Genomic DNA, 16,638 nt, shown 5'->3' on the forward strand with positions numbered 1-16,638 from the left:
GTATAATGTATAAAGAGTGTGGGTATGGGGGTCTGAGAATTCTTTATAATTTGTGCACCCTCAAAAATATACGGCTAGTTGCGCCTATGCTGCTTAATGCTGAAAGACGATCTGGATAGACCCTCCCAATTATGTACCGAAAATGGTTTGAGTCTTAATGTAACCAAATGCTCAAAAGTATCATTTCATAGAAATAAAAATAAAATAGCGCATTTGATTATTTAATAGGGGAAAACAATCTTTTGATGACAATATGACATTAACTGTCTCAGAGTTCTTTTTTGCGCCTCAGTATGACCCATCACCCATGTCTCAATAAGAGGAATAGTAAAATATTAAGTGTAGACGTGTATAGTAGGTATACTTATTTAGTTAATTTCGGTTTTGACTGTTTTTAGTGAGGTGAGGAAATAAGGAATTTAAGAATAATTTAGATTTACAAAATTCCGATATTTTAACCATATTTTTATAACCGACAGCCGTTCAAAAATATCGGTTGGATCTCAACAGACGCAGTTTTTACCAAGATCACCGCCGTGAAGTAAGCACGTATAAGTACTTCATTATAAAATCATTTAACATCGTACCAATTGAAATATTATCTACTTACTATTTAGTATTTTTCCCGAATAAATAACATATATTATGTATTTATGCGGAGGATACCTATTGGCTATATTGTTTTCCCATAACGACCATTTTGTAAACTAAATATTAAACCTTATTCATTCGAATATTCTATATATCTACTATAAACGTTACAGTACTTCAGTATACATCGTGTCTTGCATTCTAAAACGTTTTTTACGATTATTAAAGTAAAAACTTTTGTATTTTGCTGTTCACTTTTGCTGATCGTTCATTATTAAAATGAAGACTATTGTGGTTAACAGAATTTCGCTTGTTCTCGTCAGTAAGTAAAATCATATGTATACTTATTATTTATAGTAAACTACGCGTCTACGCGGCTTATTAGGTACAGTGGCGTTCTCAGGAATTTTCAATAGGAGGAGGGGGTTGTGGATAATTTCTAAAAAAACATATGTAGGGGGGCTATCGATGCACAAAAAATACGACCAATGGAGGGAGGGGTTGAATCCAATTTGGCTTAATATTTTTCAGAGTAGGCAATACAATTATAAATTATATATATTCACTCTTCCCTATTAATTATAATTATTATTATTTATTCATTTTTTATAAATCATTTTGTTTAGTTTTTAATGGTTCGTAACTTAATAAGTAGGTAACTAGTAACAACTATAAGGAATGTTAACGCGCATCGATGGGTACCTACTTACGGGCCATGACACTCCACAGTTAAGTGAAAGAAGGTCATTCAATTTTTCAAATAAATATAACACTATAATAGTATTTATTTTTTATATTTTATGTTTGTATAAACTTTGGACTATATAATTTAATGCGTTATTATTAGTATTTATCTCAATTATTTACAATTATATAATAGGATTTATTCAGAACAGCTTCACAGTTCTCGTGATGCTATGTTTAAATTTTAAATACCTACTTTAAACGACTGGAATGGGCAAATATTCCTTTAAGGTGACAATGACAAATATATGTAACCATAATATTGTATTTTATTTATCTTATAATGTTTTGAATATAATAATCGACCTATTTGGGGTTAATTAATCATTTAATTACATATATTGTACGTAGAAATTATAGAGTTAAAATTATAATTATAATTAACTACACATTTTGGTCCAATTGATTATTATTTAATTTAAAAACTAATCATTGATAGGTAATTACAATATAATTTTTATTTACAATATTGTTCATTTTGAAGCTTTTCTATATTATGTATATTTATTAATCATTATGAATAATATGTGTTATTTATAGCTTTGTTTTGTTGTCATGGCTTAACGAATGAGATTGGTTTGAAATTGAAGAATGGAAAAATTGAAGAAAATTTTGATTTTGTTGTCCTTTCTGTTGGGACAAAATTAATTCCGATGGATAATCTAATTTCATTTTTTGATCCATCGATTAAAATGTTGGACATTCCAAATAAACCGCTTGATCATAAATTTATAGTCAATAAAAGTACAGTTGCACCACTGATCCTTTATGAGACTTCGACCCAAATACCAGACCCGAATACTGGTAAGAGGATCATTAGACAAGCAAATACTGCTGATGGTCTCTTGACAAAGGCCAACTTAACAAAGTCGCCTCATGACGTCTATAATAATACAATTAACTCAACAGCTTCAATACAACTCAATTTCAAAATAACTATAACATTTTATAATAATATATTATAAATAATTATTATTTTGATTTGTAATGTTATTACTTATTATAGTATATGGGTTTTTAGTTGCAGACAGGTAAACTTTAAGTTAAAATGTTTGTCTTTTGCTTTTTACAATTTGTTATTTCGTTCAGATTAATCATGAAAAATATTGTGCCATGACAACTGTCGTAGCGACAAACTCATTTAGGTAGGTATACTAATAAGTAATAACATTAAAAATTAAAATAATAATTAGGTGCTTATAATATATTATTATAAAATGTTCTAGTTGTTTTGAAATTGAGTTGTATTGAAGCTGTTGAGTTAATTGTATTATTATAGACGTCATGAGGCGACTTTGTTAAGTTGGCCTTTGTCAAGAGACCATCAGCAGTATTTGCTTGTCTAATGATCCTCTTACCTGATGTAAGTTACAACAGTAAATTATATAATGTGTTATACATTTTGTGTACATTGCCAGACTATGTGACGATTAGAAGTATGCATATTTTAATAATTATCAGTAATCAATATGATTATAATTATTTTTCAGAAAATTCTAATGAAATAAAAAAAATGCTACACTTTATTAAGTCAACATTAAATGAGTATATCATTATGAAACACATGGATTTTTTAATACCTAATTATCAATAAAATAATTATTATTTTTAAATAATTTTTCAGAACATTCTACGGAAATAGTTGATCATGTTATAAAGTTATCCAAACCTTATGTGATGGTCGAAAGTATGAATTTTTAATAACTATATCAGTTGTACAATAACAGTTATTTTTAAATAATTTTTCAGAACATTCTACAGGAATGATCGATACTATGTTAAACGGTGTTTTTAGTTGGATATCTTACACTTCGACGATCAAAAGTATGAATGTTTTAATAATTATTAGTACATACAATAGGTAATAATTATTTTTAAATAATTTTTTAGATCAGTTCATGAAAATAATTGATAATATTATGAACGGTGTTTCTAAGTGGGCATGTTATTTGATGATTGAACGTATGCATTTTTTAATAGTTATCAGACCTATTACAATAATAATTATTTTTAAATCATTTTTCAGTACGTCGTATGGATCTAATATCAATCATTAGTGCGTGTGCGTGGATAGGAGTGTTCGTTGGTAAGAAAAGTGTTTGTCAGATATTTTTCATAACATATTATTGATATTTATTTAATTATTTTACTGGTTATAACTTATAAATACCTATTATAATATAGGTATTATTTATATGATTCAAAATAATATCTTAGTGACAGGCGCGGATGTATAAAATTGAAGGGGGAGGGCTGATTTTTTATCTATAAGACGACAAATATTATTTTATTTTACATACATTAATGGCGACTTCCCAAGGAACAGTATAACACCAATACAGCTTTATACATGTGTGGTACCTATAGGGTAATAATACAAATTTGTGAAAATCATGACAAAAAATTCGACTATAACAAAAAAAATACTTAGTTTAATTTTCTATGTAATGTACATGATGTAAAGAGGGCTATAGGCAAGTAACTTCTAACTTCTAAGTGTTTTAAATTTAAATGGATCAGAAAAGTGACGTGGGGAAATATTTTAGTGCATTTATTTACGATTTATGATTTTAGTAAACTGTTCCTAAATGTTCAAAAATGAATACAGAGTTCAATCAAATATTTGTTCAGTACCTATTTAGTATTAACTACAAACATAAGTATCGAAATGAATAAAGTAATTTTCTATATTATATTGTATTCTGTATCTAAAAGCACGAAAATATATGCTCTTAAGTAAATAAATCTTCTATAGACTATTTTATATAACAAAAAATATACGTAGGTATACTAATAATATGCAAATTTAAATGTACCGTTATTCTAAAAAAATACATTTTTGTTTTATTTAACCCTCTATGTATCATGGCAATATTTGTGAGTTCATTGTTTTTTTTTTATTTTATATATGTTTTACAACATTGGTGTAGATTGGTTTACTATTTTTTTCATATCTATAACTTGTAACTTTTAGTTATCGAAAATATTCAAGTAGTATTATTATAAAAAAATTCTAAACCAAAGTTTAGAAAAATGTATAGACATATAGTTTTTCTTTTCAAAAACATTTTAATTTATATTCCAAGGAATACTGCTGTTTGTTGCTATAACCACAGATCGATTGAGGAACTCTTCACGTGAAGCGAATGAACTGCCAGAAAATATCTTGATGTACATGGTGTAGAATGGGAACAATTTATACTATGATTTAAAATTGTGATTATGATTTAATACTAAACAAAATGCTCATTGTTAAAAGTATGCTATTCAATGTTAAGTGTTTATAAAAAAATAAAAGGATATATTATGTATGTATATTTTGTATTTTTTTTTTTTTACAATTTTGAGAAATCTACAAAAAACATTGTCTTATATTTTGAGATTTTTTTCTGTAAATTGCTCAACGATGGCACTCATCAGTGTTTCGTCCTTTTTACGCTGCAATTATCTCTCAGAGAAAATTGAAAGAGTACAAAGAAAATGTATACGATTTATATAGGATATAATAAAAGATTATCCAATGAGCTTGATGACCCTGTAATTAAGTAATTACTCTAAAATTATCTAGATAAGATAATCTCCTTTTTATCTAGATAAAAAAACAGGTAATTATAAAATGTTTAGGTTTTTTAAAACTTTATAAATTAAATAATAATGTATACACATATTTACAAGTTATTAGTAATATAATTTATTATTATATATAAAAATACTGCAATATAGCTTAAGAGGACGTCACACCCACATGTGTTGTCCCCGTCTTACAAATGTACAACATAGCAAATACAGTTTTGCGCGGGACAACTTTTCTCGCACCATATTTGTTTTATAACTACCAAATTTTCACAACACGTTATAAAGAACTTTATCTGTGAAAATTTATATTTTTGTAATAGCACTATAAAATCATTTTTTATAAGCAAATGAAAAAAACAAAAAAATTAAATGTTTAGAAGCAAATAACTTTTATTGTATTTATGTTATTTTAAACATGAGAAAGCGAGTGAATATCAAATGTTGTAAAAATATGAATTTCAAACGCTCATAAAAATTTAATTTGACTTTCTTCAAGAAATTTTTTTTTGATAAAGGTAGAAAAACTTATGAAAAATCTTGTACTACATTTTAAAATCTTAGATTTAAAAAGACATTTTTTTATGAATTTCTAACTTGAAATAATTTGCAAATTTTCGTAATTTTTACGTATTTTGTCAATATTTGAACTTTAAATGCTTATAAAAAAAACTGTGACTAAAGATTTTTAATTTTTTTCATCTGCTTTGAAACAGTATACTAGAAGTCTTCTATTAAATTTTCAAGCTTTTTTAACCAACAAATAAAATTTTATTGATATTTATAGACCGTGGATACATGAAATTTTGACTGAATGTGTATATTAGCATTTTCTATACACCATAACATTTTCCAAATATTTTGACTTATTTTGAGCTGTTTACGGACATTTTCAGTTTCCAATTGTATTAGTCTTTTTTTCTAAGGATGTCAATAAAACTTTATTAGTTGGGTAAAAACGTTTGAAAACTTAATACAAGGCTCCTACTATATTGTTACAATGAAATTTGAAAAATATTAAAAATCTTAAGTCACAGTTTTTTTTTATAAGCATTTAAAGTTCAAAAATTGATAAACTATGGAAAAATCACGAAAATTACCAAATTATTTTGAGTTAAGAATTCATAAAGAATTTTCTTTTTAAATCTAAGATTTTACAATATGTCTCCGTCAAATCGTTTCTGCCCCTTGGTATATAAAAAACGCCAATCTTCACAAAGACTTAAACGTTCCCACACTTTCTCAGCTAACCAAATCCCACTTCCTCTCATTCCATTCTAAGCTAAATCACCATACTAATCCATTAATTAAACGCCTGTCTTCTTGTACAATTCCCGATAATTCTAGAAGAAGACTAAAATGATCTTGGCCTAGAGATTTCCTTGCTTGATCTGTCGGGCGGTACTACTGAGTACCTTCCCTCTCTGTTATATCAACGCTATTCTCCATCAAAAAAATTACTTATTGTATAAAATGTTTGTATAGATTGTAATTATTCGTTTAATAAAAAAAAAAACCTAAGATTTTAAAATGTAATACAAAATTTCTTATAAGATAATCTACCTTTATCAAAAAAAAAATGTCTTTAAGAAAGTAAAATTAAATTTTTACGAGCGTTTGAAGTTCATATTTTCACAATATTGGATATTCACTCGTTTCCTCATGTAGCGGTTTTGTTATTTTATTGTTATTCAAAAATGAATAACTGTAGATACATGAACATTTTACTGAATGTTTATATTTTCATTTGCTATACACTATCAAATTTTTAAAATATTTTGATTTTTTTGAGATGCTTATGGACATTGTCAGTTTTCAATTTTTTTGTTTTTTTTCCTATATCAATAACATTTTATTTGTTGGGTAAAAAAGCGTGAAAATTTAATGCAAGGCTCCTGATATATTTTTACAATAGCAGTTGAAAAATATTAAAAATACATATGCACAATTTTTTTTTATAAGGATTAAAAGTTCAAATTTTGACAAAATGTATCGAATTTAAAATGTAATAATTATTTTGTAGTTAAAAATTTATAAAATGTTCAAATTTTATAGCTAAGAATTGAAAATTTAAAACAAGGTTCCACGTAAATAGGTTATATAATATAAATTACTTTATTCACAATAATATCATCAAATATACTTGGTAATATCATAGGCTGACTGACCGTTTTCGCTCAGAATCGTTTTTCTTATACAATGATATTATACGTATCATTGAATTCAAATTTAACACCATACATTACAGTGACCCACTTGTCACCTATTGTACAGCAGAGCGACGTCCACTTACCCACCTTTTTACCTTTGATAAGGTCAATCGTATTAACTGAATATGTGCAAACTTATCTAAATGTTGAACACATTAAGTTATAGTTAATAAACTCAAATATGAAAACAAAATGTAGTTTTAGTAAATATTTCGTGAATCAGACAATCTCACGACGGCGATGGTCGTAGTCTTTGTTATTGTCATCGGGGAATTACAAATTATTAATACATATTATATAAGACGTACATATGTGGTACATATGTGTAATATTGGTTCCTAATCCACAACCGTGGAATATCTTTTCAGCGGAGTGAACATTTTTTTTTAAATTATCTCTTTTTTTACAAAATACTAAATTGGATATTACAAGTCCCTATAATTATACCTTGGGGCTTATACCATGTATAGGAGTATGCTATACTATCTTTATTATTTTATTTTATAAAATGTATTACATATTTATAATATTTAATATTATTATATACTGAAATTGGAAAAATTAAATCATAAGCAACCTCGGGGGTGACAAAATTTTAAATATAGCCCTGAATTTATTAAAAGCTTATAATAGTAACGAAATTGTTTTTGTGGAAACGTGGTAAATATCTTACTTGGTGTGGAAAAAGATAAACTTTAGAAGATAAAAACAGTTAAATATTATGTTGGTCTACTATTATTCAGTAAAAAAATGTATATTAACACAAAAATAATATTCTATAAAATAAAATATATTTGTGCCCCTAAATTGCCTACTCAAAGCGCCGTCTTCACTGTATGTATTACGATAGTAATAATATTGATAATATTATAAGTTATAACACCAGCTGTAAATCTTTCAACAGCTCTTTTACAAAACCCGAAATTAAATCAGCACACGGAATTCTGCATAGAATGTATTATATTGAAATTTTTATCATATATATAAATAAATGAGTTATTTAAATAGTATGGCATGCTATCATATTGCACAATTAGCCAATTGATTTTTTCAAATATTTTATTACGATAAATTCTTAGGCGTCACCCGAATCCGGGTGGATATTACATTTCCACATATTACATACCAACTACCAAGTTATACCCCTAGATTGTATAGTATAAGCTATACGGAACTACAACAAATTTTTAATTACGTTCGAAAATGTATCGTATATTGAGAAACGGTGCTAGGTAAATCGAGTCCACGATAAGTTGGGTACATTTTGAAAGCGGTAAGTTGTTGAGTCCCGGGTAAAAAAAAAGTAGTAGGTAAGTTGGGTCCCAGCTATAAACTCACTTACCTACCTATTCAGGGACCTAGGTAAATTGGGTCCGCGATAATTTGGGTTCGTTTTGAAAGCTGTAAGTTAAGTGCCGGGTATAAAAAGGTAATAGGTAAGTTGGGTCCCGGCTATAAACCATTGGCGCAATTAGGTCTAAAATATTCAAAACTTAAAACTTAAATATTTCATACTTATGTAATTTACTTTTGAAAAATTATGTTACAATAATACGTCATATTGCATACAGTGGTACACCGCCTGGACACCAATTAATTCTACGCATGATGTTAATGTGTGTATATACAGGTATTCTTATCGCGGATTTTATTACACTGGCCGTAGCCACTTTTCTCCAAAAAATAAATACCGTAATGTCGTAAACTCGTAACTTTGATTAAACCTAATACGAGACATACGAGTATACGAGCGTATACAAGTGTTAGTATTATTCGTATCAGTTAGTAGTTATTATCGATTTTGATGATGATTACGTACAGATACACGTACGATATCTGGGCTATTTCATTATATTTTTAGTAGCCTGCTGAACGTCAACTTGTGACTATATCGTGTCTTACAGCTATATATACAGTTACACAATTTTACAGTTATTGTTTTATAGAAGATTGATTTTATAGTCCCCATCCTAATATTTTCAATTTTGTGGACAAACTATTACAAATACAGTCTGAGACACATATTAAACTACGAAGTACAATACAAAAAAAGAAAATCACGATCGGTAAAGAAAAATACTTAAGAGAACAAATGATGAAATATACTAATAATATAATAACTCGATTAGAATTTGTTAAATGTTTATCATTTAAGTTTTTAATTATTTATACCATATATTGTAAAATTTTACTTACCATAATATTATTTAGCGTATTGACATTTTTTTAATGTAAATAAGTCTATCTAAATAGTCCTGGCATGAGATAAAATGTTTTAAATGTATACCCAAAATTATAAACATTATTACAAATCTAATAATGTTATAAGTACCTACTGTTATTATATACAATGAGTTTGTATTAAAATTACGAACAATTCTATGTGTTTCACGTGTAAATTAATTTATTTGATATGAAGTATTTATAAACACTGATGCGGCTGGTGTAGACATACCTTATCTATTGGGCTTAGACATAGGCAATTATAAGTAATATTTATTGTATTAATTATTATTTAATTTATATTTTATATAGTTTATTTTCAAATTTGTATATTTATCTTCTCAATTCAAAATTATAATTATGTATGAAATATGTAATGTACGATCTATATCGAAACGTGACTGTTGAACACTTTATAGTAATATTCGTTGACTGTTATATAATATTGCAGGCTAAAGACAAAATTAATACACGTATAAGACGCGTTTCCATACAACAAGCTAAACAGTTTTTGGTAAATAACGATCGTTTAAAGATTGACTTAAATACTTACAGTTCAAAATTACGATTTATTTGAAGACCAAATCAATGGTTGAATATCATGACTGAACAGCTCAATGAATCGCCTGAAAAGATTCAGAGCGAGGGACGACAGCCCAAAATCGTTGTAGACCCGAGACTTCAGAGCTCCCATGGATCGGACGATTTGGAAAACGATTATCAGTTTTTTCGAACGTTGGTCAAAAACAACATATTTCAATTGACTAACGTCTCGGGTACAGCAGGCACAATACAATTTATATGTTCACCGCGATGATATTATTAAACTATTATTTTGTTTTTGTGTGACGGCGTACGTCATTTGACGCAGACCAACGAGCGATTTCGACTTGGTTGTGCAGATGCGACGAGGAACGTGACAAGTCGTTAAAATGCGGGATCATCAAACTGATGCTGGTGTCGCTTCAGCACCCCAGCGGTAACATGAAATTATTCAGACACTCGGCCCCGAAAAACCTACCATATCTGATAAACACCCCGAATTACGTGAGTACCAATATCCGTATTTGTACCCAATACCTACATATTATAATACAATAGTTCCTATATTTACATAAAATGTTCCGGTATCCAAACAGTTCGTCAAAACTCAAAAGCGACTATTCGTCGTACTAGACAATTTTTAAAAACTTTTATATTATGATTCATAATAATTCACCAAAAAAACAATTGGTTAAATAATCTTGGCTCTGTTCGATTTGATATTATTAACCACGATTAGTTTATGCGTTGAATATAGATAATAATATAAAACTGTTCCCTTATCTTCCAACTAGTAAACAGGTATAAATGGTATAATAATGTACTGTCGTTGCGGTCGTGTTAAATATTTTGACATACTAACTGCTGTTTGTTTTATACTATATTGTATAGTGATAAACTGATATTATAATGATGTACAATACATTATAATATAAATATTGTTTATATGTTTTTTTCAATTTCAAAGAATTTTGAAAATCGGAGTTCAGTGCAACTTGTACAAAAATTAACTAATAATATATAAAAAAGAAATTTGAATTACATAATTTTCTGAGGCTTAAGAGTTTGAGGCATGGTTTTGTCCTAAAAACGAGAGGCGGGGTACCTTCGTTGTGGTAAGTACTAAACGTGAAAACAACGATTTTTGTTTTTATTCGTTTTGAGTTCGATTAAACAAATACAAATATGATACATTTTAATATAAATATGTTTCAAAAATACTAAATATAGGTATGGATAATGAGTAGTAAATGTATATTATAGGTATTATATGAGCTATCGACTGGGATAAACAATAGGTGATATACCCCTATCTCTTGGGTTTTAATCACTGGCTTCACTGCCGACTTGTGCTATTAACTGAAGGGCCTCGAAACCGATTCAAATATTTATACGGTTCCGGTTTTTTAATGTTATAGGTTTTAGTTTGGAATTTTTAAACGGGTTTTAAAAATGTTCAATAACGTTTTAGTGTTATTAAATTCTTAGGTTTGAATTACGTTTTTTTAGTCCTGATCTGAAAGTTTATGGTTATGGTTGTAGTTAGGGCGTTGAAAAATGAAAAAGCCTAGGTTAAAATAAAACAGTTACTAATATAATAATTAATTATTACTTATATAATATATATTATTATTATGATGATCCTTCACGCGAAATCGCGCGCGCAGCTCAGAGAATTGGTCGACGACATGTTGACAAACTTCGACTCCGACTCGGACGGCGACGACGAAGCAGACTGTGGGTCACCGTTAGGTTCCCGCTCCCGTCGCCCTCGCCGCCGAACAGTGTGCACGAACACCGCAGCCGTGTCGCCGGACATGACCAGCATCGCCACAGCGTTCACCGACAACCGTGGCGTGCAAGCGTTCTACGCCAGGTCCGACCACGCGGTGAACACGTGGCGTCTGCCCGACAGCGTCCGGTTTCCGGTGCACAGCCGTTCGGCGTCCCGATGGGAGAAGGCGCTGACGACCGACTGCCCGCTGACTGCCCGGACGGCCGATTCCACTAGAACTGCGCAGAAAAACGCCAAAAAAGAATGGGATTTGCCTGTCTTCTTACCAGAGTAAGTTTCTCCTCGATAGATTAAATACTGTCGTCTATTATATCATTAATTTTGTGCTGTACATTCCATATTATATATATATAGTGAAGGTAAACCGTGGCAAACACCGAAATGGAATACCAGCGAAGCCGATCTGTAAATAAATGAAATATATAACAATAATTACCATCATCACGTCTATAATATCTTAATCGTTACTTCTAGGACTCCGATGGAACAAAAATGTCGTGGTTTAATGTCGGAGCAAATGTCACCCGAGGGCAACGCATTTCGGTGGTACGAGCACAGCCGGTTGGACGGCAGCTTGAGACCTATGCCTGAATTTTGTACCGATAAGTACGTACAAAACGGTCATACTAAACTGTTATACTTGTAATACATTATATCTATATTATAGTATATATGACTATAATTTCGTTAATTATAGGGACGTATGTGGTCAAGGGAAAAACCAACCAGAATTGGACGAACGAGCCATTAACGTGACGAACAAAATATATCCAGAACGTGTTCAAATCGTCGTCGATCCACGTCTTATCGCTGAGGTGGTCGGTACTACAGACCCACCTGACCGACGACAATCGTGACGACTAGGATGATACCGCAAAGACGTATACAAAAAAAAAAAACAGATAGTCGGCACCGGGATTCTAGGCAGCTTATAATCTATGCTTCATTCGACAGTAGTTATTCTTCCTTATATACCCAAGTGTTATAATACCAAAACGACGTAAGACACTCATTGCTAACATTATCCAGAACACGCACAAACGTTTTTGAAAATATTTCTTTTACATATTTGATATTATAGTAATATTTTAAGTTATTATAAAACAACTTTTTTGGAAAAAAAAATTATATTTTTTACTAGTTTTTTACTATTTTGAATAACAGTACAGACATTCTTTATTTCATATTCAGATGCAGAATATTATTCAGAGTATGATATTTAGAGTAGGTATTTTTATCTGAATATCAGAATATATAAAAATACAACTTCGGACTAGTAGCATATAAATTAATGGTATTAAAGTTTAGAGGAGCGGGAGTAGTGTTCTAACATTTTGCGGGTACCTATGTTCACTCTGCTCATCTATTACCTTGTCATAGCTCATTTGTTGGAAACGGTTATTGACCTCTGCCCTAAACGACTATAGTAGTTATAACTTATAACTTGTAAGTTATAACTCATTAACTCTAATATTCGATTTCTATGTATCGAAAAGTACCCACTCTAAAACCTGAATTAATTTGATCATACTGCATCAGAGACATAGGCTGTTTTAACACAAGTAACATAATGAAATATTAACGACGGTCAAAACGTCCTGTGACGACTCAAACTTATGTTTATTTTACTTGAAATAGTTGTATTGAATTTCATTATTACTTAGTAGTATTCTGGTACTCAATAGTCACTAATCGAGTGCTGATGCAATAGGCACAGATATTATTAAGCTTATCATAAAATTATCTTTATTAATTGGGATTTTACAATTTCGATTTTCTAACGATAGCAGTGATAAAATATTATATAAGGTTTTATAGTTACCCAATAAATGGCAACGTTGCACGATTTTCACTTGTCTTAAATGATTTAATGATTAAATATGGGTTCGAGCACAAATGGATTGCACCGTTATATTTAATTTCCTAATAATATAATACATATATATGAAATACGAACGACCGTTTTTAAATAATTAAAATACGCACGGTCCTTTGCGACAAGGCGTTTCTGATTGTATACTTAAATAAGGATTAGGACATTATATATAGGTACCTATAGAAATTAATAATACCTACATATTATATTAATGTGTTTGTCGCGTTTTGAACTATCAATATTATTTTAGTTATATAACACATAGGTAGGTACATAAGTATACAGGTAGTATATTATTGATAAAACGTATTGGATCAGCAGCAGGTACCTACATATTATATACTACTTATGTATAAAAAAAAAAAAAACTGTTCATATACTTCAAATTGTGTTATTGCATTATACTTATATTTATATATGTATATAATATACGAAGAAATAGTTATAAATGTTGATTATTGGGTTGACGTGTGGCGCGCCTATATACCGCTGCAGGTATATTTTCATAAGTAGTTTGCCTAACTAATTATTTTCTTGAAGTTTGTGTTTATCGTTTATTTTTGATTCGTCGAAAAATACGTCGATTGGTTTTAACGTTGTTTTATTAAAGTATTAGATTCACGTTTTGGAATTAATTCGGCCAATCGAATGGCTACAAAAGTATCTATAGGCGCATGCACGTGGTGTGTTGTAACTTGTATTATCCATAGGTATAGGTGGATATAATATAATACAATATTATGTCGATAAAACACGTTAAGCGCGTCATACATAATACGCGTATACACATACGACAAACGGCAATTATTAAGATTGGACTCATTTACATAATATTATGAATACCTATATAGGTATACGACATTGTAATGTAGACGGTCTCCTGTTATTAATCGAATTTACTTAGGTTTAAGGATAATTTTGAATGTCCACACAGAGTGTTAAAATGTGCTGCAGGTGTAGATTTATATAATACCTACCTACGTAACGTATACATACATATATATATATATATATATACATAGTATAAGCACGTCGAGTATATACACAACGAATATTTCAATATTTGTGCAAGACACCTATATATTATATATATATATATATATATATAAGTATATAACTACAATGTTACTACATGTATAGGTACGTTGCCTTTATACATTTATACCCACTCGTTTGATGTCTACGAAGTACATAATAATATTTATCGTCTGCGAGCGCGCACAACCGTCGTAGATTACCTATAATAATTATTAATACCCGCGATTAAGTTGTAGTAGGTATATGTCACTATGTAAGTAAATATTACCATCGGTTTTCTAACAGGAACACATTTTTTACGTCAATAATAAAACAACACTATGTACATAATGAAGCATGTACATATTATTTAACATACTAATCTATTAAATACTTAATACCTACTATATTATGTTATTATACACGTACATGGCAATACGCGCGGATTGCGGGAAAGTGAAACAATAATACGATATAGTATTATGTTTATTGCGGTGTCGGAAAATCTCGTCGGCGTTTCGGTCGGTTGTCTTTGATTTCGATTTTCATTTTATTATCATTAATTGAATCATTAGCGGTCGCACATTATATTATTATACCTACATAACCTATACATACCTTATCTGTCCTAATGCATAATAATTTGTGTTTGTGCGTTTGATAAACACCCTTATAGAGCTAGGTACTGAAAATAGGTTGTGGTGGTATAGGTTTTAACTTTTTTACATACCTACCGATAGTTTGAAGTCTTGACAAAACAAAATCGTTGTAAAAAATATAATAAATTTTATTATTTTTCATGGCTTATAATTTTTAATATCATATTCCTGTAAGTAGAACATTTTCCTGAAAATTTGAATGCATAAAAACGCGTAAATTAGTCACACCTATGAATGTAACTTATAAGCTACACGTATTTTAAGTTTAGATTAGTGGAGTAGGTATAGTGGGAAATCATTTTGCTGGATCCGTTGCACAACTCCACTCCTCTTATTAAAACTTAAACCAAGTTGGAATTCTCAGAAAAATAGCAATATGAAATTTAAAATGTTTCCCATTATAGAAAAAACTAATAACTATAACAACGAGAACAATAATACATTAGATAGTTAGAATAAAAAATTCGATTATTTTTGATAATTCTGATTTTAAAATGAGTGCTTTATTATTCATCAAGCACTTATAAAAAATATTCCCTAAAACTTTAATACTTTTCGAGAGAATTAGTGTTTAGGTACCTCTAAAAGAATCTATTTGTATCTACTTGAATACATAGAGCTTATAATTTCGTATGTTGTTTTTTTGATTGTTTTGTTTGAACGCAATATTTTTTTGACGTCTGTAAGCATTTTTTCCTGTGATTACTTTACAGCAGTCGGCGCGGATCTAATAATATCATAATATAATATATTGCGTTTTGCATATAATATTATATTGACCGTAAAATGGCCATCGATTGTACCCGCGAGCAATGGCGGTGGATTACAAAAATTTGCAATCGCAGACAGCTATGTCCTATAAATATTAAATGTGTCAGAATAATATGTGTGAGCTTATATGTACTATATGTATTACACCAACGCAGGATTTTATTTATGCGCAACACACTTTCTTAAAAACAAAATATCATTTCGTTTTATTTAAAAAATATTATACGTACCGTTCATATATAAAGTTAAGTAATATTATTATTTTATTTTATTTGTATAAAATGCGCTTACAATATAATTATTTAACAATTAGGTACGAGTAAGACCTTTTTCTTATTATATTTTAATTTTTTTGTTTTGTTTACAATAATATTAATATCCACATAATATATTATACGCTCAACAAAATTCGTAAACGCTATTATTTTTTCTGTCTCTGAAATGCCTTCTCGGCGGTAGATAAATAATTTATTATAGATATGACGTCTTTATCGCATGTCTTTTTACATTAATAAATTTAATGAATCGACTCGAGAAAACAATAATATTATCGTGTTTTTGGCTTACATGTTTTAAAATTATTTAAATAAATTGCAAACTACAATTTCGCTATCGGATTATTGACAGTTGTTATTA

General features: G+C 29.3%; 1 protein-coding gene across 1 annotated transcript; it reads left to right on the plus strand.

Annotated features, from left to right (window-relative positions):
* The first annotated feature begins 9,016 nt into the window (after positions 1-9,016).
* On the plus strand, positions 9,017-12,707 carry LOC132947214 (uncharacterized). The gene is made up of 7 exons (XM_061017456.1): positions 9,017-9,184; positions 9,897-10,117; positions 10,213-10,388; positions 11,552-11,949; positions 12,034-12,084; positions 12,154-12,285; positions 12,377-12,707. Exons 2-7 carry the CDS (start codon positions 9,943-9,945, stop codon positions 12,534-12,536), a joined length of 1,092 nt encoding a protein of 363 aa, XP_060873439.1. The 5' UTR covers positions 9,017-9,184; positions 9,897-9,942; the 3' UTR covers positions 12,537-12,707.
* The last annotated feature ends 3,931 nt before the right edge of the window (positions 12,708-16,638 follow it).

This window comes from Metopolophium dirhodum, chromosome 6, assembly GCF_019925205.1.
Source record: "Metopolophium dirhodum isolate CAU chromosome 6, ASM1992520v1, whole genome shotgun sequence".
NCBI lineage: Eukaryota > Metazoa > Arthropoda > Insecta > Hemiptera > Aphididae > Metopolophium > Metopolophium dirhodum.